This window comes from Ranitomeya imitator, chromosome 3 (assembly GCF_032444005.1).
Source record: "Ranitomeya imitator isolate aRanImi1 chromosome 3, aRanImi1.pri, whole genome shotgun sequence".
Lineage (NCBI taxonomy): Eukaryota > Metazoa > Chordata > Amphibia > Anura > Dendrobatidae > Ranitomeya > Ranitomeya imitator.
In genome coordinates this window covers 105192732-105214868 of record NC_091284.1, presented here as the reverse complement: position 1 = coordinate 105214868, position 22137 = coordinate 105192732, and the positions used below count along the sequence as shown (strand labels likewise).

The 22137-nt window shown below is 43.0% G+C and overlaps 1 protein-coding gene across 1 annotated transcript in view; it reads right to left on the bottom strand.

The window, feature by feature from the left end:
• The window catches only part of AIPL1 (aryl hydrocarbon receptor interacting protein like 1), a 121471-nt gene that overhangs the window by 58645 nt on the left and 40689 nt on the right, over positions 1-22137 (bottom strand). Inside the window, exon 4 of the mRNA XM_069761263.1 lies at positions 14986-15165. Coding sequence (XP_069617364.1) covers positions 14986-15165 — 180 coding nt within the window. The remainder of the gene's footprint in view (positions 1-14985; positions 15166-22137) is intronic.

Below are 22137 nucleotides of genomic sequence, written 5' to 3'. Positions count from 1 at the left end.
GCCTCGAAAAACGAGAATCCAAAATCTTCTCAACCTCATATTCCAACTCTCCCTCAACCAACACCGGGGCAGGAGGGTCAACCGAGGGAACAACGGGCACCACATATCTCCGCAACAAAGATCTATGGAAAACATTATGAACGGCCAAAGAGGCAGGAAGAGCCAAACAAAAAGACACCGGATTAATAATTTCAGAAATTTTATAAGGACCAATAAACCGAGGCTTAAACTTAGGAGAAGAAACCTTCATAGGAACATGACGAGAAGACAACCAAACCAAATCCCCCACACGAAGCCGGGGACCAACACACCGACGGCGGTTAGCAAAACGTTGAGCCCTTTCCTGAGACAACGTCAAATTGTCCACCACATGAGTCCAAATCTGCTGCAGCCTGTCCACCACAGAATCAACACCAGGACAATCAGAAGGCTCAACCTGCCCAGAAGAAAAACGAGGATGAAAACCAAAATTACAAAAGAAAGGTGAAACCAAAGTAGCCGAACTAGCCCGATTATTAAGGGCAAACTCGGCCAACGGCAAGGAAGACACCCAATCATCCTGATCAGCAGACACAAAGCATCTCAAATAGGTCTCCAGGGTCTGATTAGTTCGCTCAGTTTGGCCATTAGTCTGAGGATGAAACGCCGAAAAAAAAGACAAATCAATGCCCATCCTAGCACAAAAGGCCCGCCAAAATCTAGAGACAAACTGAGAACCTCTGTCAGACACAATATTCTCCGGAATGCCATGCAAATGAACCACATGCTGAAAAAATAATGGAACCAGATCTGAGGAGTTAGGCAACTTAGGCAAAGGTACCAGATGGACCATTTTAGAGAACCGGTCACAAACAACCCAGATAACAGACATCTTCTGGGAAACAGGAAGATCCAAAATAAAATCCATGGAAATATGCGTCCAGGGCCTCTCAGGGACCGGCAAAGGCAAAAGCAACCCACTAGCGCGGGAACAGCAAGGCTTGGCCCGGGCGGAAGTCCCACAGGACTGCACAAAAGCACGCACATCGTGCGACAAGGAAGGCCACCAAAAGGACCTAGCAACCAAATCTCTGGTACCAAAAATCCCAGGATGCCCAGCCAACATTGAACAATGAACCTCAGAAAATACCTTACTTGTCCATCTATCAGGAACAAACAGCTTCCCCACTGGACAGTGGTCAGGCCTATCAGCCTGAAATTCCTGAAGCACCCGCCGTAAATCAGGGGAGATAGCAGAAAGAATCACCCCCTCCTTAAGAATGCCAACCGGCTCAAGGACTCCAGGAGAATCAGGCAAAAAACTCCTAGAGAGGGCATCAGCCTTAACATTCTTAGATCCCGGAAGATACGAGACCACAAAATCAAAACGGGAGAAAAACAGGGACCATCGAGCCTGTCTAGGATTCAGCCGCTTGGCCGACTCGAGGTAAATCAGATTCTTATGATCGGTCAGGACCACAACACGGTGCTTAGCTCCCTCAAGCCAATGTCGCCACTCCTCAAATGCCCACTTCATAGCCAACAACTCCCGATTGCCGACATCATAATTGCATTCCGCAGGCAAAAAATTTCTGGAAAAAAAAGCACACGGTTTCATCAAAGAACCATCAGACTCCCTCTGAGACAAAACGGCCCATGCCCCAATCTCAGAAGCGTCGACCTCAACCTGAAAAGGAAGAGAAACATCCGGTTGACGCAACACAGGGGCAGAAGTAAATCTGCGTTTAAGCTCCTGAAAGGCCTCAACAGCCTCAGAGGACCAATTCGTCACATCAGCGCCTTTCTTCGTCAAATCAGTAAGGGGTTTAACCACACTGGAAAAGTTGGCAATGAAACGGCGATAGAAATAAGCAAAACCCAAAATTGTTTGAAGACCCTTCACAGATGTGGGTTGGATCCAGTCATGAATAGCTTGGACCTTAACAGGATCCATTTCTATAGTCGAGGGAGAAAAAAAAAACCCAAAAAAGAGACCTTCTGAACTCCGAATAGGCACTTAGACCCCTTCACAAATAAAGCATTATCACAAAGGATCTGGAACACCATCCTGACCTGCTTCATATGAGACTCCCAATCATCGGAAAAAATCAAAATATCATCCAAATATACGACCATGAATTTATCAAGATAATTGCGGAAAATATCACGCATGAAAGACTGGAACACAGATGGAGCATTAGAGAGCCCAAATGGCATCACAAGGTATTCAAACTGGCCTTCGGGCGTATTAAATGCAGTTTTCCATTCGTCACCCTGTTTAAATAAGAACAAGATTATATGCCCCTTAGAGGTCACTCTTAGTAAACCAACTAGCCCCCTTAATCTGAGCAAACAAATCAGTAAGCAAAGGCAAGGGGTATTGGAATTTGACAGTGATCTTATTAAGAAGACGATAATCAATACAGGGTCTCAAGGAGCCATCCTTTTTAGCAACAAAAAAGAAACCCGCTCCCAATGGTGATGAAGAGGGCCGAATATGCCCTTTCTCCAAAGATTCCTTAACATAGCTCCGCATGGCGGCATGCTCTGGCACAGACAGATTGAAAAGTCGGCCCTTAGGGAACTTACAACCAGGAATCAAGTTAATAGCACAATCACAGTCCCTGTGCGGAGGAAGGGAACTGGACTTGGGCTCATCAAATACATCCTGGAAATCCGACAAAAACTCAGGGACCTCAGAAGAGGGGAAAGAGGAAATTGACATCAAAGGAACATCACTATGTACTCCTCGACAACCTCAACTAGTCACCGCCATAGTTTTCCAATCCAGCACCGGATTATGTTCCTGTAACCATGGAAATCCCAGTACAACAACATCATGCAGGTTATGCAACAACAGAAAACGGCAATCTTCCTGATGTGCAGGAGCCATGTACATAGTCATCTGTGTCTAGTACTGAGGTTTATCCTTGGCCAAGGGTGTAGCATCAATACCCCTCAAAGGAATAGGGCTCTGCAAAGGCTGCAAGGAAAAACCACAGCGCCTGGCGAATTCTAAGTCCATTAAGTTCAGGCCAGCGCCTGAATCCACAAATGCCATGACAGAAAAGGACGACAATGAGCAAATCAGGGTCACAGATAAGAGAAATTTAGGCTGTATAGTACTAATGGTAACAGACCTAGCGACTCTCTTAGTACGCTTAGGGCAATCAGAGATAACATGAGCTGAATCACCACAGTAAAAACACAGCCTATTCTGATGTCTGAATTCCTGCCGTTCTATTCTAATCAAAATCCTATCACATTGCATAGGTTCAGGACTTTGCTCAGAGGATACTGCCATATGGTGCACAGCTTTGCGCTCGCGCAGACGCCGATCAATCTGAATGGCTAGAGACATAGATTCGCTCAAACCGGCAGGCGTAGGAAAGCCCACCATAACATCTTTAAGGGTTTCAGAAAGACCTTTTCTGAAAATAGCAGCCAGAGCCTCTTCATTCCATTTAGTGAGCACAGACCATTTTCTAAATTTCTGGCAGTATAACTCTGCCGCTTCCTGACCTTGACACAAGGCCAACAGGGATTTTTCCGCATGATCCACAGAATTAGGTTCGTCATACAATAATCCGAGCGCTTGAAAAAATGTGTCTACATTCAATAATGCTGGATCCCCTGTTTCAAGAGAAAAAGCCCAGTCTTGAGTATCACCACGCAGCAAGGATATGATGATTTTTACCTGCTGAATGGGATCACCAGAAGAACGGGGTTTCAAAGCAAAAAACAATTTGCAGTTATTTTTAAAGTTCAAAAACTTGGATCTGTCCCCAAAAAACAAATCAGGAGTAGGAATTCTGGGCTCTAAAGCCGGAGTCTGGACAACATAGTCCTGGATACTCTGTACTTTTGCAGCAAGTTGATCCACACGAGAAAACAAACCCTGAACATCCATGCCAAAGCATATATCCTGAACCACCCAGATATCAAGAGGAAAAGAAAAAAAAAGACAAACTAGAGCACAGAAAAAACAATGGTTCAGAACTTTCTTTTCCTTCTTTTGAGATGCATTTAATTCATTTTTGGCCACTTGTACTGTTATGATACGGTGGTCTAGGAGCAACATGGAATGAGCTCTCAAGGAAGTGGTAACTGTACTGACCGCAGTCCCTAAGCTCAACACAACACTAGAAGTAGCCGTGGAATGCTCCTAACTCTCCCTAGGCATCTCGTCACAGCCTAAGAGCTAACTACCCCTAAAGATAGAAGCAGGAAAGCTATCTTGCCTCAGAGAAAATCCCCAAAGGATAGATTAGCCCCCCACAAATAATGACTGTGAGTGGAGAGGGAAAAGACATACACAGAATGAAACCAGGATGAGCACAGGAGGCCAGTCTAACTAAATAGATAGGACAGGATGGAATACTGTGCGGTCAGTATAAAACACTACAAAAATCCACGCAGAGTTTACAAAAAATCTCCACACCTGACTAAAGGTGTGGAGGGCAAATCTGCCTCCCAGAGCTTCCAGCAAGACAGAATTAATTCACACTGATAAGCTGGACAAACATAGAAAGCACAGAATGGATAAGTCCACAATCTATGGACAGAAAAGGGCAAGCAAAAACTTAGCTTAGCTGAACTGGTCAGGATAACAGGGAACTCCAAAGAGATGTGAATCCAACCAGGAACCATTTACAAGTGGCACTGGCTGAAGATAGAGCCAGACTAAAATAGCCGAGCAGAAGAGACGATAAGTGGAGGCAACTGATTACAGCTAACTCCAAGGAGCAGCCATACCACTAGAAACCACAAGAGGGAGCCCAAGAGCAGAACTCACAAAAGTGCCACTTACAACCACCGGAGGGAGCCCAAGAGCGGAATTCACAACAGTTTTCCTTCTGGCCTGGCTGGGACTAAATGTAGCACCAAGTATGTATAAGCTGTATGGGAAATGTTTATCAATTTTTCTCTTCTCCACTCTCTGGGTCCATTAGTAAAGGATAAAGAAATACCAGCACACCCACGCTCTATGCGGTTAGAGGCACGAGATCCATAGGACAAGATGCAATGACATGGGGACGAAAGGAAGGACTGATCCAGCATCCAGAATTTTTTGCAAATTTTTTTTTATTTGATAGGAGAAGGTGCAAAAAATACGTACAAAAATCAGTAAAAGGACAGCATAGCAGCAACGCATTTCAAACGCACATGGGGCTCTTTGTCAGAGCTCTTTTCACCTTCTCCTATCAAATAAAAAAATGTTGTCAAAAAATTCTGGAAGCTGGATCATCCCCTCCTTTCCTCCACCTCCATTAGTAAATGGTTTTGGAGGTGGAGAAATCATTTAACAGGATTCATATTAGAAGTCTTTCAACAGTAATAGAATCATCGGAAATGTTCAGAAAAAGCATGTGAGGCTATTGAGCTTTAATTATGCACGCATTTATAAATATCACAGGATCTGGAGCAGATAATTGTTTAATTGCTTTGAGATGAAAAGCGTTTAATGCTCAACTCAAAAAGACCCTTATCCCCTATATGCCAATGTACCTTAATTACAATTGAAATTACACCGATCATTCATTCTAAGCTTACATAAACAATCATTGAATTGCCATGCATGGTTAGCAGCTCTTAGTACAATATCAAGCTAAGCATAACTGCAACATGTGTTTCCATATATTATGAGTATGATTCAAGTCTAATAAAAACGCTAATGGTAATCTGGTATAATTTACCTAATTTGTATCTTTGTACACTTGTACATTTAGTTATGTGTATCAAAATCAGTATTGTATGGATTGAAGCGAATATAGTGATAACTGGAAATAAACTTTTAAACAGGTTCTGCTGCCCAATTCCCCTGAGCGTGGCTTACGGAGTTTTGAGTCTTATAAGGGATAGCTGACTCATTTGTAATCACATTGGACTCGATACATTACAAGAGGTAAAATAAGGTTGTAATGCGCGATGTGAACATGTCAGGGATAAAATACCGTCAAAGATATAACTCATCAAAAGCGCTGGAGAAACATAAACTCATTATATGTGAATACCATGCATTATTCATGGCGGCTTGTAAAGCTGTAGGTAATGCAGCTCTTGGTAGCTCTCCGCGCTCCGAGCTTTCTGCACCTGTACACACTGCAGCCTGCAGCTTGGCAGCAGAGGGGAGAGGAATCATCGCCATATGTTGTGCATCTGATCTCCACAATCACTCAAGGACTGCAGTAATCTTCTTAAGAAATGATGAGCCTGCAGTTAAAAGGATTTCCAAAATGGACCCAAAATAAACCCTTGTCAAAATCTTCTCATAAAGAACATGCACTCGAGTTGTAAATGAGTGTTGAGACTTAGGAGCATGGAAAAGCAAATGGCGACATATGATGTATAGGACAACCGTCACATAAATATTTAAATAGCCATGCTTCTACATTGGGACATGAAACATTTGTACAGCACGATTGCTCCACAAGAGAGGTAATCCAGAGTTACCGGGGCATTCACAGAACAGTTATCTGTGGCCGATGCCATTTCCTGGTTCTTTTGAGATTTGTGCATAAAAATCGGATGGCATATGGATGGTCCGTGTAAGGTCTGTTTTTTCTCTCGCACCCACTGGCTTGCATTGGCCAGTCTCGTCTGATATACGCGGCCGCTCGTAGCATGCTGCCATTTTTTCCTCATCCCGATTACAGCTAAGGAAAAACTCGCAGATCAGCACTGACTCATTGAATAACATTGGAGCGAGTGAAATGCAATGTTTTTTTCTGTCATTGCACTCATCTGATGTATACGCTAGTGTGAGCGTTCCCTCACCTGACAGGTTCCCTTTAAAGGGAATCTGTCACCTACTTTTTCGTATATAAGCTTCGGCCACCGCCATCAGGGGCTTAACTACAGCATTCTGTAATGCTGTAGATAAACTCCCGATGTAACCTGAAAGATAAGAAAAAGAGGTTAGATTATACTCACCCAGGGGCGGGGCGGTCCGGTTCGACGGGCGTCGTGGTCCAGGTCCAGCACCTCCCATCTTCATACGATGATGTCCTCTTCCTTGCTTCTGTTGTGGCTCATGCGCAGGCGTACTTTGTCTCTCCTGTTGAGGGCAGAGCAAAGTACTGCAGTGCGCAGGTGCTGGGCCTCTCTGACTTTTCCTGGCGCCTGCGCACTGCAGTACTTTGCTCTGCCCTCAACAGGGCAGGTAAAGTAAGCTTGCAGCAGATAAAGTACGACCCGGACCGCGACGCCCATCGGACCGGACCGCCCCCCAGGTGAGTATAATCTAAAGGTACCGTCACACTCAGCAACTTTGCAATGAGAACGACAACGATCCGTGACGTTGCAGCGTCCTGGATAGCGATCTCTGTTGTGAATTCTGCTTTTGGGTTCCCTCCAGTGGTTGTAGGTGGTAATGCAGTTGTCCCTGAGTTGCAGTCCTGGTCAGGTGTTTCTGCTGATTGCAGTTCTGACTGGGGTATTTAGGTGTGCAGGATTCATTAGTCCTTGCCAGTTGTCCATGGTTCTGGGAGGTTTTGAATCTTTGTCTGGTTCCTCCTGCCTTGCTGCCAATTCAGCAAAGATAAGTGTCTGGTTTTTGTTTCTGTGGCACACATGCTGTGTGCTTAATAATTCTGTGCTATTCATTTGTTTTCTCTTGTCCAGCTTAGATTGTGTCAGTATTTTCTCAGTCTTGTTGGATTCTCTGGAGTTGCAGATATACGCTCCACATCTTTAGTTAGATGGTGGAGTTTTTTTTGTATTTTCTACTGTGGATATTTTTGGAAGGATTTTAATACTGACCGCTTAGTATTCTGTCCTATCCTTTCCTATTTTAGCTAGAGTGGCCTCTTTTGCTAAATCCTGTTTCCTGCCTGCATGTGTCTTTTCCTCTACTACTCACAGTCAATATTTGTGGGGGGCTGCCTGTCCTTTGGGGTTCTGCTCTGAGGCAAGGTAGAATTGCTATTTCCATCTATAGGGGTATTTAGTCCTCCGGCTGTGTCGAGGTGTCTAGGATTTGTTAGGCACACCCCACGGCTACTTCTAGTTGCGGTGTTAAGTTCAGGATTTGCGGTCAGTATAGTTTACACCAACTCCAGAGAAAGTTCCATGCGGCTCCAAGGTCACCGGATCATAACAGATCTCGTTGTGTTTGACACGCAGCAGCGATCTGGATCCCGCTGTGCCATCGCTGGTCGGAGCTAGAAGTCCAGAACTTTAATTTGTCGTCAGGTCGGCGTGTATCGTCATGTTTGACATCAAAAGCAACGATGCCAGCAACGTTTTACATGGAGCTAACAACCAGCGAGAACGATAAGTGAGTCGCCGTTACGTCACTGGATCGCTCCTGCATCGTTCTGGAGCTGCTGTGTTTGACGTCTCTACAGCGACCTAAACAGCAACGCTGCAGCGATCGGTTCGTTGTCTATATCGCTGCAGCGTCGCTGAGTGTGACGGTACCTTAACTTGTTTTTCTTATCTTTCAGGTTACATCGGGGGCTTATCTATATCATTACAGAATGCTGTAGATAAGCCCCTGATGGCGGCGGCCGAAGCATATATATGAAAAAGTAGGTGACAGATTTTTTTTAAGCTTCTGGGGGTGGGACCAGATGAAAAATCGACCTATTAATTGAATCACTGGTATAAACCCTTAAAAATGAGCCAGAATTATCAAAAAATTACCAAAACGAATGTCTTTTTTGCCTATTGCAACAAATCATAGAATGGTGGCTGAGTGGTTAGCACAGCAGCCGTGCAGAACTGGGGTCCCGAGTTAAAATCCCCTCAAGGACAACATCTGCTAAGAGTTTGTTCTCCCTGTGTTAGCAGGGTTTCATTCTAAACACATACTGATAGGAAATTTAGATTGTGAGCCCCAATGTGGAGAGTGACAGTGATTTCTGTAAAGTGCTGTGGAATTAACGGTGCATAAACAATAAAGTTTAATTTTACCCGTGCCATAGAAAAAAAATACAACCTGTGCTGTTATTGATTTCTATGAGCAGTAAAGATAGCTTCAGTTTTTAGACCGTTTTGATAAATGAGTCCCTATATGTATAATAATAGGCCCCGCCAGGAATTTCAGTAACTTTTTTAAAATATAATAAAACACATGTAGAAAATCCAACGATTAAAACAGTTAAATGGAATCGGTCACCAGGTTTGACCACTTAATCTGAGAGTAACATAATGTACGGACAATGATTTAAATGATTTGTCTCTTACTGGGCTGCTTGCTGTAGTTTTGATTAAATCCTTGCTTTATCAGTAGGATATTATTACTAGAGAAATAGTAAGCCTAGTATCCCTGAACTCTGTATAACCCCGCGCCCACCACTGATTGGTTGCTTTCCACCTATTTCAGTGTCCACAGAAAGCTGCCAATCAGAGGTGTGGGCGGGGATATACAGAGCTCAGCAGTCAGAGAAACCGCTAGATCTGCAGCAGAGAAAACAGCGATTGTATCCAAACTACACTAAGCAGACCCACAAGAGACACATCACTGGAATCAGGGTCTGTACCCCCGCATCATACTGCTCTTAGATTAGGTAGCAAAATTCTGGTGACAGATTCCCTTTAAAAAGTATAAACAACACCATCCCAGCCTTTAATTAGAATTCTGATTATGGCTTTTTCATTACTCAAAAGTTATTTATACAAGCTAAAACCTAAGTTATATTGTCACTAGATAAGTGTAAAAAGCTTTTTCTGAAAGTACTTCTTTTCAAAAGACTTTTCTTATTTGTAAGCTATTTTCGTCTTCATGGATATCAGCAATTTATTATGTTTTGTTGAAGAAGCTTTTGCTGTACATTTATACTGTATTTTTATAAAATGTTTGTATTTTACTTGAAGAAGGTAACTGCCAGCTCCAGTAAAAAGCTTTCTACGTCTTTGTGATACCACTTGCTGTGCACTCCTGGCACTTTGCCTAAAAGAAAGCAATTTTTGTTATATTTACGGTAAACGGACAATAAATGCCTGGAAACATTATTCCATTCGTGACCTTTAAAAACGTCATTTCGCATAATGGGTCTGCTCTATATATGTACTTCTGGCTGGTGCTGAACTTTCATACATGCAGAAATCACAAGGGGGAAATAAATGGTAAAAATAACTATTTAAAAGTGTTTATACAATTCAAACAACAGGAGCTAAAGAAATAAGCACAGACATACTTCACACAGTGCGCATAGAAGTGACACAATCATTTTTATAATAATATAAAAATATTCACTAAGTCAAGGAGGAAGAAAGTGAACAATCAGTTCTTGAAGTTAATGTGTTGGCAGCTGGAATAATGGGAAAGCTTAAAGGATATCCGTCAGCAGGTTTTTGCTACCTCATCTGAGAGCAGCCTGATGTAGGCAAAAAGAAGCTGAATCCAGCGATGTATCACTTAGATTACTGGGTGCAGCAGTTCTGACACAATCAGAGCTTTTAGATTTAGCAATGAAGCAGAGCTGAGAAAGCTAACCCCGCCCACACCACAGCTAACCCCACCCACACCAGGCTCTCCATGTACAGAGTCCATAAACAGTGAGTTGCTTAGTTGCCAGACTAGTAGAGCAATGTTAATTTCTTAGTGATAAATCATTCACAGTTAGTAAACTACAGCACACACTATGACAAGTGACACATCCCTGAATTCTGTGTTTCAGCCTCGATCTCCTGCTGTCTTCACATTATATAGCAAAAACTGCTAACAGATTCTTTTTATGGGGTTGCCCACTATTGGACAAGTGATTGTTTATAGTTGAAGTATCCATATAATGAAAATAGGATAAAAAAAATAGTACATATACATAACAATGTCATGTGACTGCAAAAAGACACAGCAGTGGAGTTAAATTCTTCAGCAGTAGATTTTTTTCAGAGTCCAAATCCATATAGGTTATTTTTTTTTGTCCATTAATCTTTGAGTTAGACTTTGTTCCCATGTGCAGTTCGGTATAAACAAAGCCAAATGTACTGTACTTACCATCCCATGTCCTCCGGCAAGTCTCCATCACTGCACCCAGTTAAGGACACTGGTTGTGACGCTGACGTTATGTCAACAGAGCGGTAGCCAGTCAGCAAATTCAGCAACTGTGAGCTGTGCACTAAATCAACACAGGCAAGAATGCTAAGCTGATTTATTGACTGCCACATTGTAGTTGTTATGCCTGAGCCACAGCCAATACTAGAAAAGGGGTGCAGTGGCAGAGAATTGCCGATGGACATGGGGAAGTGACTACAGAGCAATACCAAACAGTGCCCATGGATGAAGATTAACCCTTTTCTGATATATGACGTACTATCCCGTCGAGGTGGGGTGGGCCCGTATGACCACCGATGGGATAGTACGTCATAGGCAATCGGCCGCGCTCACGGGGGGAGTGCGGCCGATCGCGGCCGGGTGTCAGCTGCCTATCGCAGCTGACATCCGGCACAATGTGCCAGGAGCGGTCACGGACCGCCCCCGGCACATTAACCCCCAGCACACCGCGATCAAACATGATCGCGGTGTGCCGGCGGTATAGAGAAGCATCGCGCAGGGAGGGAGCTCCCTGCGGGCTTCCCTGAGACCCCTGCAGCAACGCGATGTGATCGCGTTGCTCTGAGGGTCTCCTACCTCCTTCCTCGCTGCAGGCCCCGGATCCAAGATGGCCACGGCATCCGGGTCCTGCAGGGAGGGAGGAGGCTTACCAAGTGCCTGCTCAGAGCAGGCGCTTGGTAAGCCTGCAGCCCTGTAAGTAAGATCGCTGATCTGACAGAGTGCTGTACAAACTGTCAGATCAGCGATCTGTGATGTCCCCCCCGGGAAGAAGTAAAAAAGTTAAAAAAAAATGTTCCACATGTGTAAAAAAAAAAAAAAAAAAATCCTAAATAATGAAAAAAAATATATATATTATTCCCATAAATACATTTCTTTATCTAAATAAAAAGAACAAACAATAAAAGTACACATATTCAGTATCGCCGCGTCCGTAACGACCCAACCTATCAAACTGTCCCACTAGTTAACCCCTTCAGTAAACACCGTAAGAAAAAAAAAAACCGAGGCAAAAAACAACGCTTTATTATCATACCGCCGAACAAAAAGTGGAATAACACGCGACCAAAAAGACAGATATAAATAACCATGGTACCGCTGTAAACATCATCTTGACCCGCAAAAAACAACCCGCAATACAGCATCATCAGCAAAAAATAAAAAAGTTATAGTCCTCAGAATAAAGCAATGTAAAAATAATAATTTTTTTAATAAAATAGTTTTTATCGTATAAAAGCGCCAAAACGTAAAAAAATGATATAAATGAGATAACATTGTAATCGTACTGACCCGAAGAATAAAACTGCTTTATCCATTTTACCAAACGCGGAACGGTATAAACGCCTCCCCCAAAAGAAATTCATGAATAGCTGGTTTTTGGTCATTCTGCCTCACAAAAATCGGAATAAAAAGCGATCAAAAAATGTCACGTGCCCGAAAATGTTACCAATAAAAACGTCAACTCGTCCCGCAAAAAACAAGACCTCACATGACTCTTTGGACTCAAATGTGGAAAAATTATAGCTCTCAAAATGTGGTAACGCAAAAAATATTTTTTGCAATAAAAAGCGTCTTTCAGTGTGTGACGGCTGCCAATCATAAAAATCCGCTAAAAAACCCGCTATAAAAGTAAATCAAAACCCTCTTCATCACCCCCTTAGTTATGGAAAATTTAAAAAAATGTATTTATTTCCATTTTCCCATTAGGGCTAGGGTTAGGGCTAGGGTTAGGGCTAGGGTTAGGGATAGGGTTAGGGCTAGGGTTAGGGATAGGGTTAGGGTTGGGGCTAGGGTTAAGGCTACAGTTAGGGTTGGGGCTAAAGTTTGGGTTAGTGTTGGGGCTAAAGTTACGGTTAGGGTTTAGATTACATTTACGGTTGGGAATAGAGTTGGGATTAGGGTTAGGGGTGTGTCAGGGTTAGAGGTGTGGTTAGGGTTACTGTTGGGATTAGGGTTAGGGGTGTGTTTGGATTAGGGTTTCAGTTATAATTGGGGGGTTTCCACTGTTTAGGCACATCAGGGGCTCTCCAAACGCGACATGACGTCCGATCTCAATTCCAGCCAATTCTGCATTGAAAAAGTAAAACAGTGCTCCTTCCCTTCCGAGCTCTCCCGTGTGCCCAAACAGGGGTTTACCCCAACATATGGGCTGTCAGTATACTCAGGACAAATAGCACAACAACTTTTGGGGTCCAATTTCTCCTGTTACCCTTGAGAAAATACAAAACTGGGGGCTAAAAAATAATTTTTGTGGGAAAAAAAGATTTTTTATTTTCATGGCTCTGCGTTATAAACTGTAGTGAAACACTTGGGGGCTCAAAGTTCTCACAACACATCTAGATAAGTTCATTGAGGGGTCTAGTTTCCAATATGGGGTCACTTGTGGGGGGTTTCTACTGTTTAGGTACATTAGGGGCTCTGCAAACGCAATGTGACGCCTGCAGACCATTCCATGTAAGTCTGCATTCCAAATGGCGCTCCTTCCCTTCCGAACCCTCCCATGCGCCCAAACGGTGGTTCCCCCCACATATGGGGTATCAGCGTACTCAGGACAAATTGTACAACAACTTTTGCGGTCCAATTTCTTCTCTTACCCTTGGGAAAATAAAAAATTAGGGGCTAAAAAATAATTTTGTGAAAAAATATGATTTTTTATTTTTACGGTTCTGCATTATAAACTTCTGTAAACACTTGGTGGGTCAAAGTGCTCACCACACATCTAGATAAGTTCCTTAGGGGGTCTACTTTCCAAATGGTGTCACTTGTGGGGGGTTTCAATCTTTAGGCACATTAGTGGCTCTCCAAACGCAACATGGCGTCCCATCTCGATTCCAATTTTGCATTGAAAAGTCAAATGGCGCTCCTTCCCTTCCAAGCTCTGCCATGCCCCCAAACAGTGGTTTACCCCCACATATGGGGTATCGGCATACTCAGGACAAATTGTACAACAACTTTTGGGGTCCATTTTCTCCTGTTACCCTTGGTAAAATAAAACAAATTGGAGCTGAAGTAAATTTTTTGTGAAAACTTCTTGAATGTGGTTTTGAGCACCTTGAGGGGTGCAGTTTTTAGAATGGTGACACACTTGGTTATTTTCCATCATATAGACCCCTCAAAATGACTTCAAATGTGATGTGGTCCCTAAAAAAAATGGTGTTGTAGAAATGAGAAATTGCTGGTCAACTTTTAACCCTTAAAACTCCCTAACAAAAAAAAATGTTGTGTCCAAAATTGTGCTGATGTAAAGTAGACATGTGAGAAATGTTATTTATTAAGTATTTTGTGTGACATTTCTCTGTGATCTAAGGGCATAAAATTCAGAGTTGGAAAATTGCAAAATTTTCAAAATTTTCACCAATTTTCAGTTCTTTTCACAAATATATACAGGTAATATCAAAAATGTTTTACCACTGTCATGAAGTACAATATGTCTCAAGAAAACATTGTCAGAATCACCGGGATCCGTTGAAGCGTTCCAGAGTTGTAACCTCATAAAGGGACAGTGGTCAGAATTGTAAAAATTGGCCCGGGCATTAACGTGCAAACCACCCTCGGGGCTTAAGGGGTTAAAGTCTATAGATGGAAGTAATTAAACGACACATACAAAAAAAAACATGGCCTGTTTTGGAACAGGTAAATCGACTTGTCTTGAACCGATTGGTACAATGCAAGTCGGGAGTGGGTATATGAAGTGGAGTGAGCCCACCCTTTACCCGGCTGATAATGGCTGTGACACACTGCTCGGATCTGCCTCTAAATAAATTTTAATTTAGACTCTTCAGTACCTGTGGCTATAGTGTGCCCGATATTATCAGCACATAGATTGATCTGATCCTGGGCTACTGACTACAGAAGATAATCGTATTAACAAAAATGTAAATAAAATCACAAACAAATAAACAACTTTGTAAAGAATGTACCAAGGACCATATACTCATTTAATCCACCGATTAACATTTGAATTTTTACTAATGAGTAATTAAAACACCAGGATTTAAGATACTCACTGTGACGTCACACCAGAATTCAGCCACCTCGCCAATCCTCATTGACGCGAGCAGGATCTCCCATACCTCCAGCTTGAACATGTTGCCAATAACGATTTCCATCGGAACTCCCACTTTCTTGCTGTCATCAATAACCGTTCTATCACTATCACATTTTAATGTCCGAAAATGGAATGTCACCTATTAAAACCAGAGACAACATTGTTAAAAAAGACTATTTCTATAAAAACTATTTCTATCAAGGTTGTTGATCAATAATAAAAATAATCCTCTAAAATACAACTCGCCTAATAATTCTGCACACAGTGTAAATATTTTCTTCAATTTTCGTGCTACAGTGGTTCTTTAAGTCCTTTATCTATGTGATTGCTCTGCAGAAATGGGGCTGCATGGGGTTGTGTACAGATCTACAGTGGAGAGGGAAGAAAGATTTCACGGAGGGCAGAAAAAAAGGCTATAGACCAGTAAGAAAGCACATTGGAATTTTGCTGATACATGTAAGGAAGTGAAGATAGCAGCACCCTGAATACCCTTCAGACCAAGGCTATATTTTTGGAAAAAATGTGAAAAAAGAAAAATCTTTGATCAGATTTCAAAGTTTACAGTTGTGCTCAAAGATTTACATACCCAGGCAGAATTTTTGCTTCCTTGGCCTTTTTTTAGAGAATATGAATGATAACACAAACACTTTTTCTACACTCATGGTTAGTGGTTGGGTGAAGCCATTTGTTGTCAAGCAACTGTGTTTTCTCTTTTTAAGCCATAATGACAACACAAAACATCCAAATGACCCTGATCAAAAGTTCACATACCCCATTTCTTAATACCATGTATTGCCCAATATTACATCAATGACATCTTGAAGTATTTTGTGGTAGTTGTGGATAAGGTTCTTTATTTTCTCAGATGGTAAAGCTGCCCACTCTTCTTGGCGCGCTTGAGATCTCCCCAGAGTCGCTCAATGATATTGAGGTCAGGAGACTGACCACTCCAGAACCTTCACTTTGTTTTGCTGCAGCCAATAACAGGTTGACTTAGCCTCGTGTTTGGGATCGTTGTCATGTTGGAACGTCCAAGTACATCCCATGCGCAGCTTCCAGGCTGATGATTGCAAATTTGCCTCCAGTATTTGCTGATAACGTGCTTCATTCATCTTTCCTTCAACTTTGACCAAATTTCCTGTGCCTTTGTAGATCAGTGACCTGTCAGCGGTCTGCATAATGAATAGCTAACAGAGCACCACATGAATTATCAGTATTTTAATTAGTATAACGGCGCCGACTTGATACTGTCTGTAGGTTACTGTGCACAATCCTGCTGACAGGTTCCCTTTAATAAACAAATTTAAGAACAGAGTTTGTCATTGCTGACTGTAATGCTTCTTACAAAGATTCTAACAGTCCCTAAATGCAAAGTTTAATAAAATAATCCAGGCATTTACTACTAAAAAAAAATTATCCCTCAGCTGCCGCCAATTTTGACACAAACGCTGCCTACTCTCTGCACACGCAACTGCTACTGTAAAGGGTACTCCACTTCTAACAACCAGTTTTCCTTACCTATTACAACAGGATGACAATGAACTCCACACATCCTATTCATCCTATCATAACACACTTTTCACTGCTACCACCTACCATTTTACAAGTCCAGTGGGACGATTGTACTGAGTAATACACTAGCACACACCACCCATCCTTCCCAAGAACCTGACAGGTACTCTTCTTGCATTCCGGCATACACAAAATAACACGTCCAATACTTACTGTATTTTTTGGACTATAAGACGCATTTTTTTCTTCCAAAAATGTGGATGAAAATGGGGAGGTAAGTCTTATAGTCTGGATGAGCTCTGACTGTGGTAGGGAGGAGGGGAAGCGGCAGCAGCGGAGCAGGGGGTCACAGGAAGCAGGAGCCGGCAGATGCAGCTAACTCCTGTGCCCCCTGCTAAAGAGAAGTGAATATTCACTACATTCCACACCCATGAGAGTGAAATGCAGTAAATATTCAGTTCTCTTTAATAGTGGACAACCTGTTAGCTGCAGCCACAGCTGCCCAGCGTTCGCATGTCTCCACTACTTAAGGCAATGAATATTCACTGCTCTCCACTCCCATAGGCATAGAATGCAGTAAATATTCATATTCTTTAGTAGTGGGCACACGTGATCGCCTGGCAGATGCAGGAAGCCGGTGGCTAACACTATGCGCGCTATTAAAGAGCAATGAATATTCACTGCTCTGCACGCACATAGTCCCGACTTGGAGAGCAGTGAGCATTCTGGCAGCTGCACATGGCATCCCTGCAATGCACTGCTTACAAGCATAAATCAGCTGCTTGCATCAGAACAAGACGCTGCAAGGGAGCGCAGGAAAGGTAAGTATAATGGTTTATTTTTTTATAATGCTTTTCTGATGGGGCCATGCATAACAGGATGGGGATGGGGGCCAATCACACCACGATAAGGATGTGGCCATGCATACCAGGATAAGGATGTGGCCATGCATACCAGGATGGAGATGGGGTCCTGCATACCGGGATAGGGATGAGGGGGCCATACCTACCAGAATAGGGATGAGGGAGCCAAGCATACCAGGATAGGGATGATGGGGCTGTGCATACCAGGATGGGAATGAGGAGCCATGCATACCAGGATAGGGATGAGGGGGACATGCATACCAGGATAGGGATGAGGGGGCCATGTATACCAGGATAGGGATGAGGGAGCCGTTCATACCAGGATGGGGGTGAGGGTGCCATGCATACCAGGATAGGGATGAGGGGGCCATATATACCAGGACAGGGGATATTAGTACAGAATTGATAACATTCTTTACTTCTTTTTTTTCTAATTTCCTCCTTTAAAACCACAATACAGCGAAAAATACAGCAGATGCAGTTTCAGGATTAGGATACCACCAAAGTGGTGACATGAACATGTACGAACTATACTCGGCTAACGGGAAAACAGGATATGGGAATAACTTTGACAGACTAAGGACGGAGGTCCTGGCAAAATTAAGTTGCACACACCAACACCACAAAGACTAAACTATAGGGGTTGATCAGGCACCTCCCTATTGGGGAGTGTGCCTTTTATACAAGATGTCTCCCAGCTACTGTCTGGGAGACACCTTGCAGGTGATTACTTTAAATAAATGCCTCCCAGCTGTTAGCTGGGAGCATTTTACCATGTGCGTGAGCAGACTCCTTTAATAGCAGGGGAGCGCACGCACGCAAGCACTAGGCGCGCCGCAGGAACACAGGGTGACGTGCACAGGGAAGGAGGAGACAACTCATGAGGAAGCAGCTGCGGCCAGGACATTGAGTAAGCTCACGTACCCGCATGGTAGGAGGAGGTGAACGATGTGAAGGTGTCGGCAGACATTACACTCTGCTTTAGAGCCATTTATCTTCATCTGTGGTATAGCACCTCTTTGCTAACAAGGATGTACACAGTAGTTCTCCCTTCCACAAACTGTAAACTGACTTACTAATTAATTTATCTGCACACAGGAGATGCTGCCAGGTGTCCAGTGATATGGGATATATTTATCTTATCCATAACAACAACCTTTATGAATATAGGGATTTTGTACAAAAATGTAGGCATTAATTACACAATAGCAATTAGCAGAGTACATAGCTGCAAAATAAGTAAAAACACTCCATCCGCCCATATGAGTTAAACCTCTCAACAATTCAGTGTGACTTTGTGAGAAGTATCCCACCAGCAACACTACCACCTTGAAGATCTGACAAGCCTGAAGACATTAACTCTTTCCTTAGTCTAGTTATATAAAACGATATTATTTTCTGTACCAATGTAACCCCTGTAGGGAGAGTATGGTGCACAAAGATTGCTGCAGCTAGGAGCAAACCAAGCTTCACAGGAGCAGTCATGAATCCCTCTTTTTCTGCATTGCCTTGGACTAGATCTCCACTTCTGCACTTCTTTGCAACCTGGAAGATGAGAAGCAACAGTAGGGACTGATTCACTGAACAAGCTCAAGAAGAAGGGCAAGCGAGATGTACTGGGGACCTGTAAATTGTTGGGGACCTGTAAAGTGACTGTGGCCTGTCACCCATTTAGTGGGGATAGTGAGGGCCCAAAACAGGAAAACAGTGAGTGCGGACAGCTCTGCAACTCAGTGTGAGAGGAGAACATTAAGCCCTGAGGCTACACCACAACTGCAGACCAGTTAGATTACCAAGAGTTGCCCACCTCCGCCTGGCTTTCCACAGAGAAGGATCTCGCCATCCATTTCCTGTGTCACTAAGTACCTGGACTCTGCAACCTCAAGCACTGGATTCCTTTGTGACCCCAGACCTGATCCATCAAGGAGTGGCTACTGCAGGGACACGAGGTTCCACTGTTGAGGAAGTTATAATAGAACTACTTGTTAAGGGAGTATTTTTGGGTTTGTGGCTCCACATACCAGGAGTTTATAATAGGACCTTAAATGATGGGGATTCTACTTTCATTGGGTTAATAAGTACACCCAGAATTCCTGAAAGGGTGTCAACATCCACGGCAACCAGGAGCCAATTTTGGACTGTCACCCCCTGAGATGTACATGACCTATTAATATGGGCATACATGTGTTTCACTAGTCCTATCTTTATGCTTCATATCAATAGTCTTGATGCTGAGAAATGTTATATTCTGTCTTTATGTTAATATATATTCTGTCTTTATGTCCCAGGGTCCAGGGAGTGCGATGCCTGGAAGAAATCCCTGACTCCTGTCTTCATTGTAATACTTACCTACTCCCATGTACATCACTTCTGCGTATGCGCCCTGCACCCCTCAGAAATACATACCTTATCTTCCCTTCTATGGGCGCTGCATTCAGGGATCTTCTGCGCAGACAACTTCCGCTCCAGTGACATCCGGTGTGCGTGCCTATAAGATGCTCTCCCCAGTTCCGCCCGGCATGGTCATCGCTATGAACACATGGTTCCTAGCGATGACTGTGCAGGGAGTAAATGGGGAGTGCACACGGGAGGTCACAGCCGGCGCCTGCGCAGAAGGAAAGGAAAGGGAGGAAAAGGTACGTATTGTGGAGGGAGTGCAGGGCGCAGGATTAAAGCCCCAGAACTAATGTACATGGGAGGGGGAGTAGTATTACAATGAGGAGAGGTGGCAGGGATTTCTTCCAGATACTGCATGCCCTGGAGCCTGGATGAAATCATTAACATAAAGACAGAATATAACATTTTTCAGCATCAAAACCATTAATATGAGGCAGACAGGTAGGACTAGTGTAACATTTGTATGACCTATATGCCCATATTAATAGGTCATATACCTCCCGGGGGGTGACACATTCCCTTTAATACTTGCATTGCTGAAGTCATTTGTTGGTTAAGTGTTATCAGTTAGGAGTGTGTCAGCAATCACTTAAAGGGAAAGGTTTATACTTAGCATCTAGGCCCACTGCAAAGCACATCCTGTACCTTTAAGAAAATAATAATTTTATTTATATAGCGCTAAGATATTCCGCATCACTTTACAATTGAGGGGGAATTACATATCTTCTGAGTTTGTGGTATCATTTGTATTGCTGTTCCTTGTTATCCCCTCTGCATTTTTCACCATTTATCCCCTATAAATGAATATAAGTTAAATTTTGTAAATTGCATCTCTTGCGAGTGTGTATGGAGCGTAGATAGCAGTTTCCTGAATCGACCCCTGAGGCATACGAGGAAGACCCTCCTGCATTCCTCTAGAGTTCCTAGCAACTAGTGACAACTACCAGACCCTCTGCCCATTGAGGCGGCGTAAAGGGGTGTAACACCAAAAAGAATAATTATAAAAATTACACATTTCTGAAAATTATAATGCACAGATAAAATGAAATAAATATTTTAACCCCTTTCTGACCTCGGACGGGATAGTACGTCCGAGGTCAGAAGCCCCTATTTTGAACAGCTGACATGTGCCCGTAATAGGCGCAGGTAGAATCGCGATCTGCCCACGCCTATTAACTAGTTAAATGCCGCTGTCAAACGCAGACAGCGGCATTTAACCACCGCATCCAGCCGGGCGGCCGGAAATGACGTCATCGCCGACCCCCGTCACATGATCGAAGGTCGGCGATGCTTCAGAATGGTAACCATAGAGGTCCTTGAGACCTCTATGGTTACTGATCGCCGGTAGCTGTGAGCGCCACCCTGTGGACGGCGCTCACAGCACACCTGATTTTCTGCTACATAGCAGCGAACAGCAGATCACTGCTATGTAGCTGATCCGATCGAGTTGTGCCAGCTTCTAGCCTCCCATGGAGGCTATTGAAGCATGGCAAAAGTAAAAAAAAAAGTGAAAAAAATAAAAAATATATAAAAGTTTAAATCACCCCCCTTTCGCCCCAATCAAAATAAATCAATAAAAAAAATCAAATATACACATATTTGGTATCGCCGCGTTCAGAATCACCCGATATATCAATTAAAAAAAAGCATTAACCTGATTGCTAAACAGCGTAGCGAGAAAAAAATTTGAAATGCCAGAATTACGTTTTTTTGGTCGCCGCGACATTGCATTAAAATGCAATAACGGGCGATCAAAAGAACGTATGTGCACCAAAATGCTATCAATAAAAACGTCATCTCGGCACGCAAAAAATAAGCCCTCAACCGACCCCAGATCATGAAAAATGGAGACGCTACGAGTATTGGAAAATGGCGCAATTTTTTTTTTTTTTTTTTTAGCAAAGTTTGGAATTTTTTTCACCACTTAGGTAAAAAATAACCTATTCATGTTAGGTGTCTATGAACTCGTAATGACCTGGAGAATCATAATTTCAGGTCAGTTTTAGCATTTAGTGAACCTAGCAAAAAAAACAAACAAAAAACAAGTGTGGGATTGCACTATTTTTGCAATTTCACCGCACTTGGAATTTTTTTCCCGTTTTCTAGTACACGACATGCTAAAACCAATGTAGTCGTTCAAAAGTACAACTCATCCCGCAAAAAATAAGCCCTCACATGGCCAAATTGATGGAAAAATAAAAAAGTTATGGCTCTGGGAAGGAGGGGAGTGAAAAACGAACACGGAAAAACGAAAAATCCCAAGGTCATGAAGGGGTTAATGCCTTGATACATAAACAGAAACAATCGAGTTTTGTGGACTTTACACTATGGCAAAACAG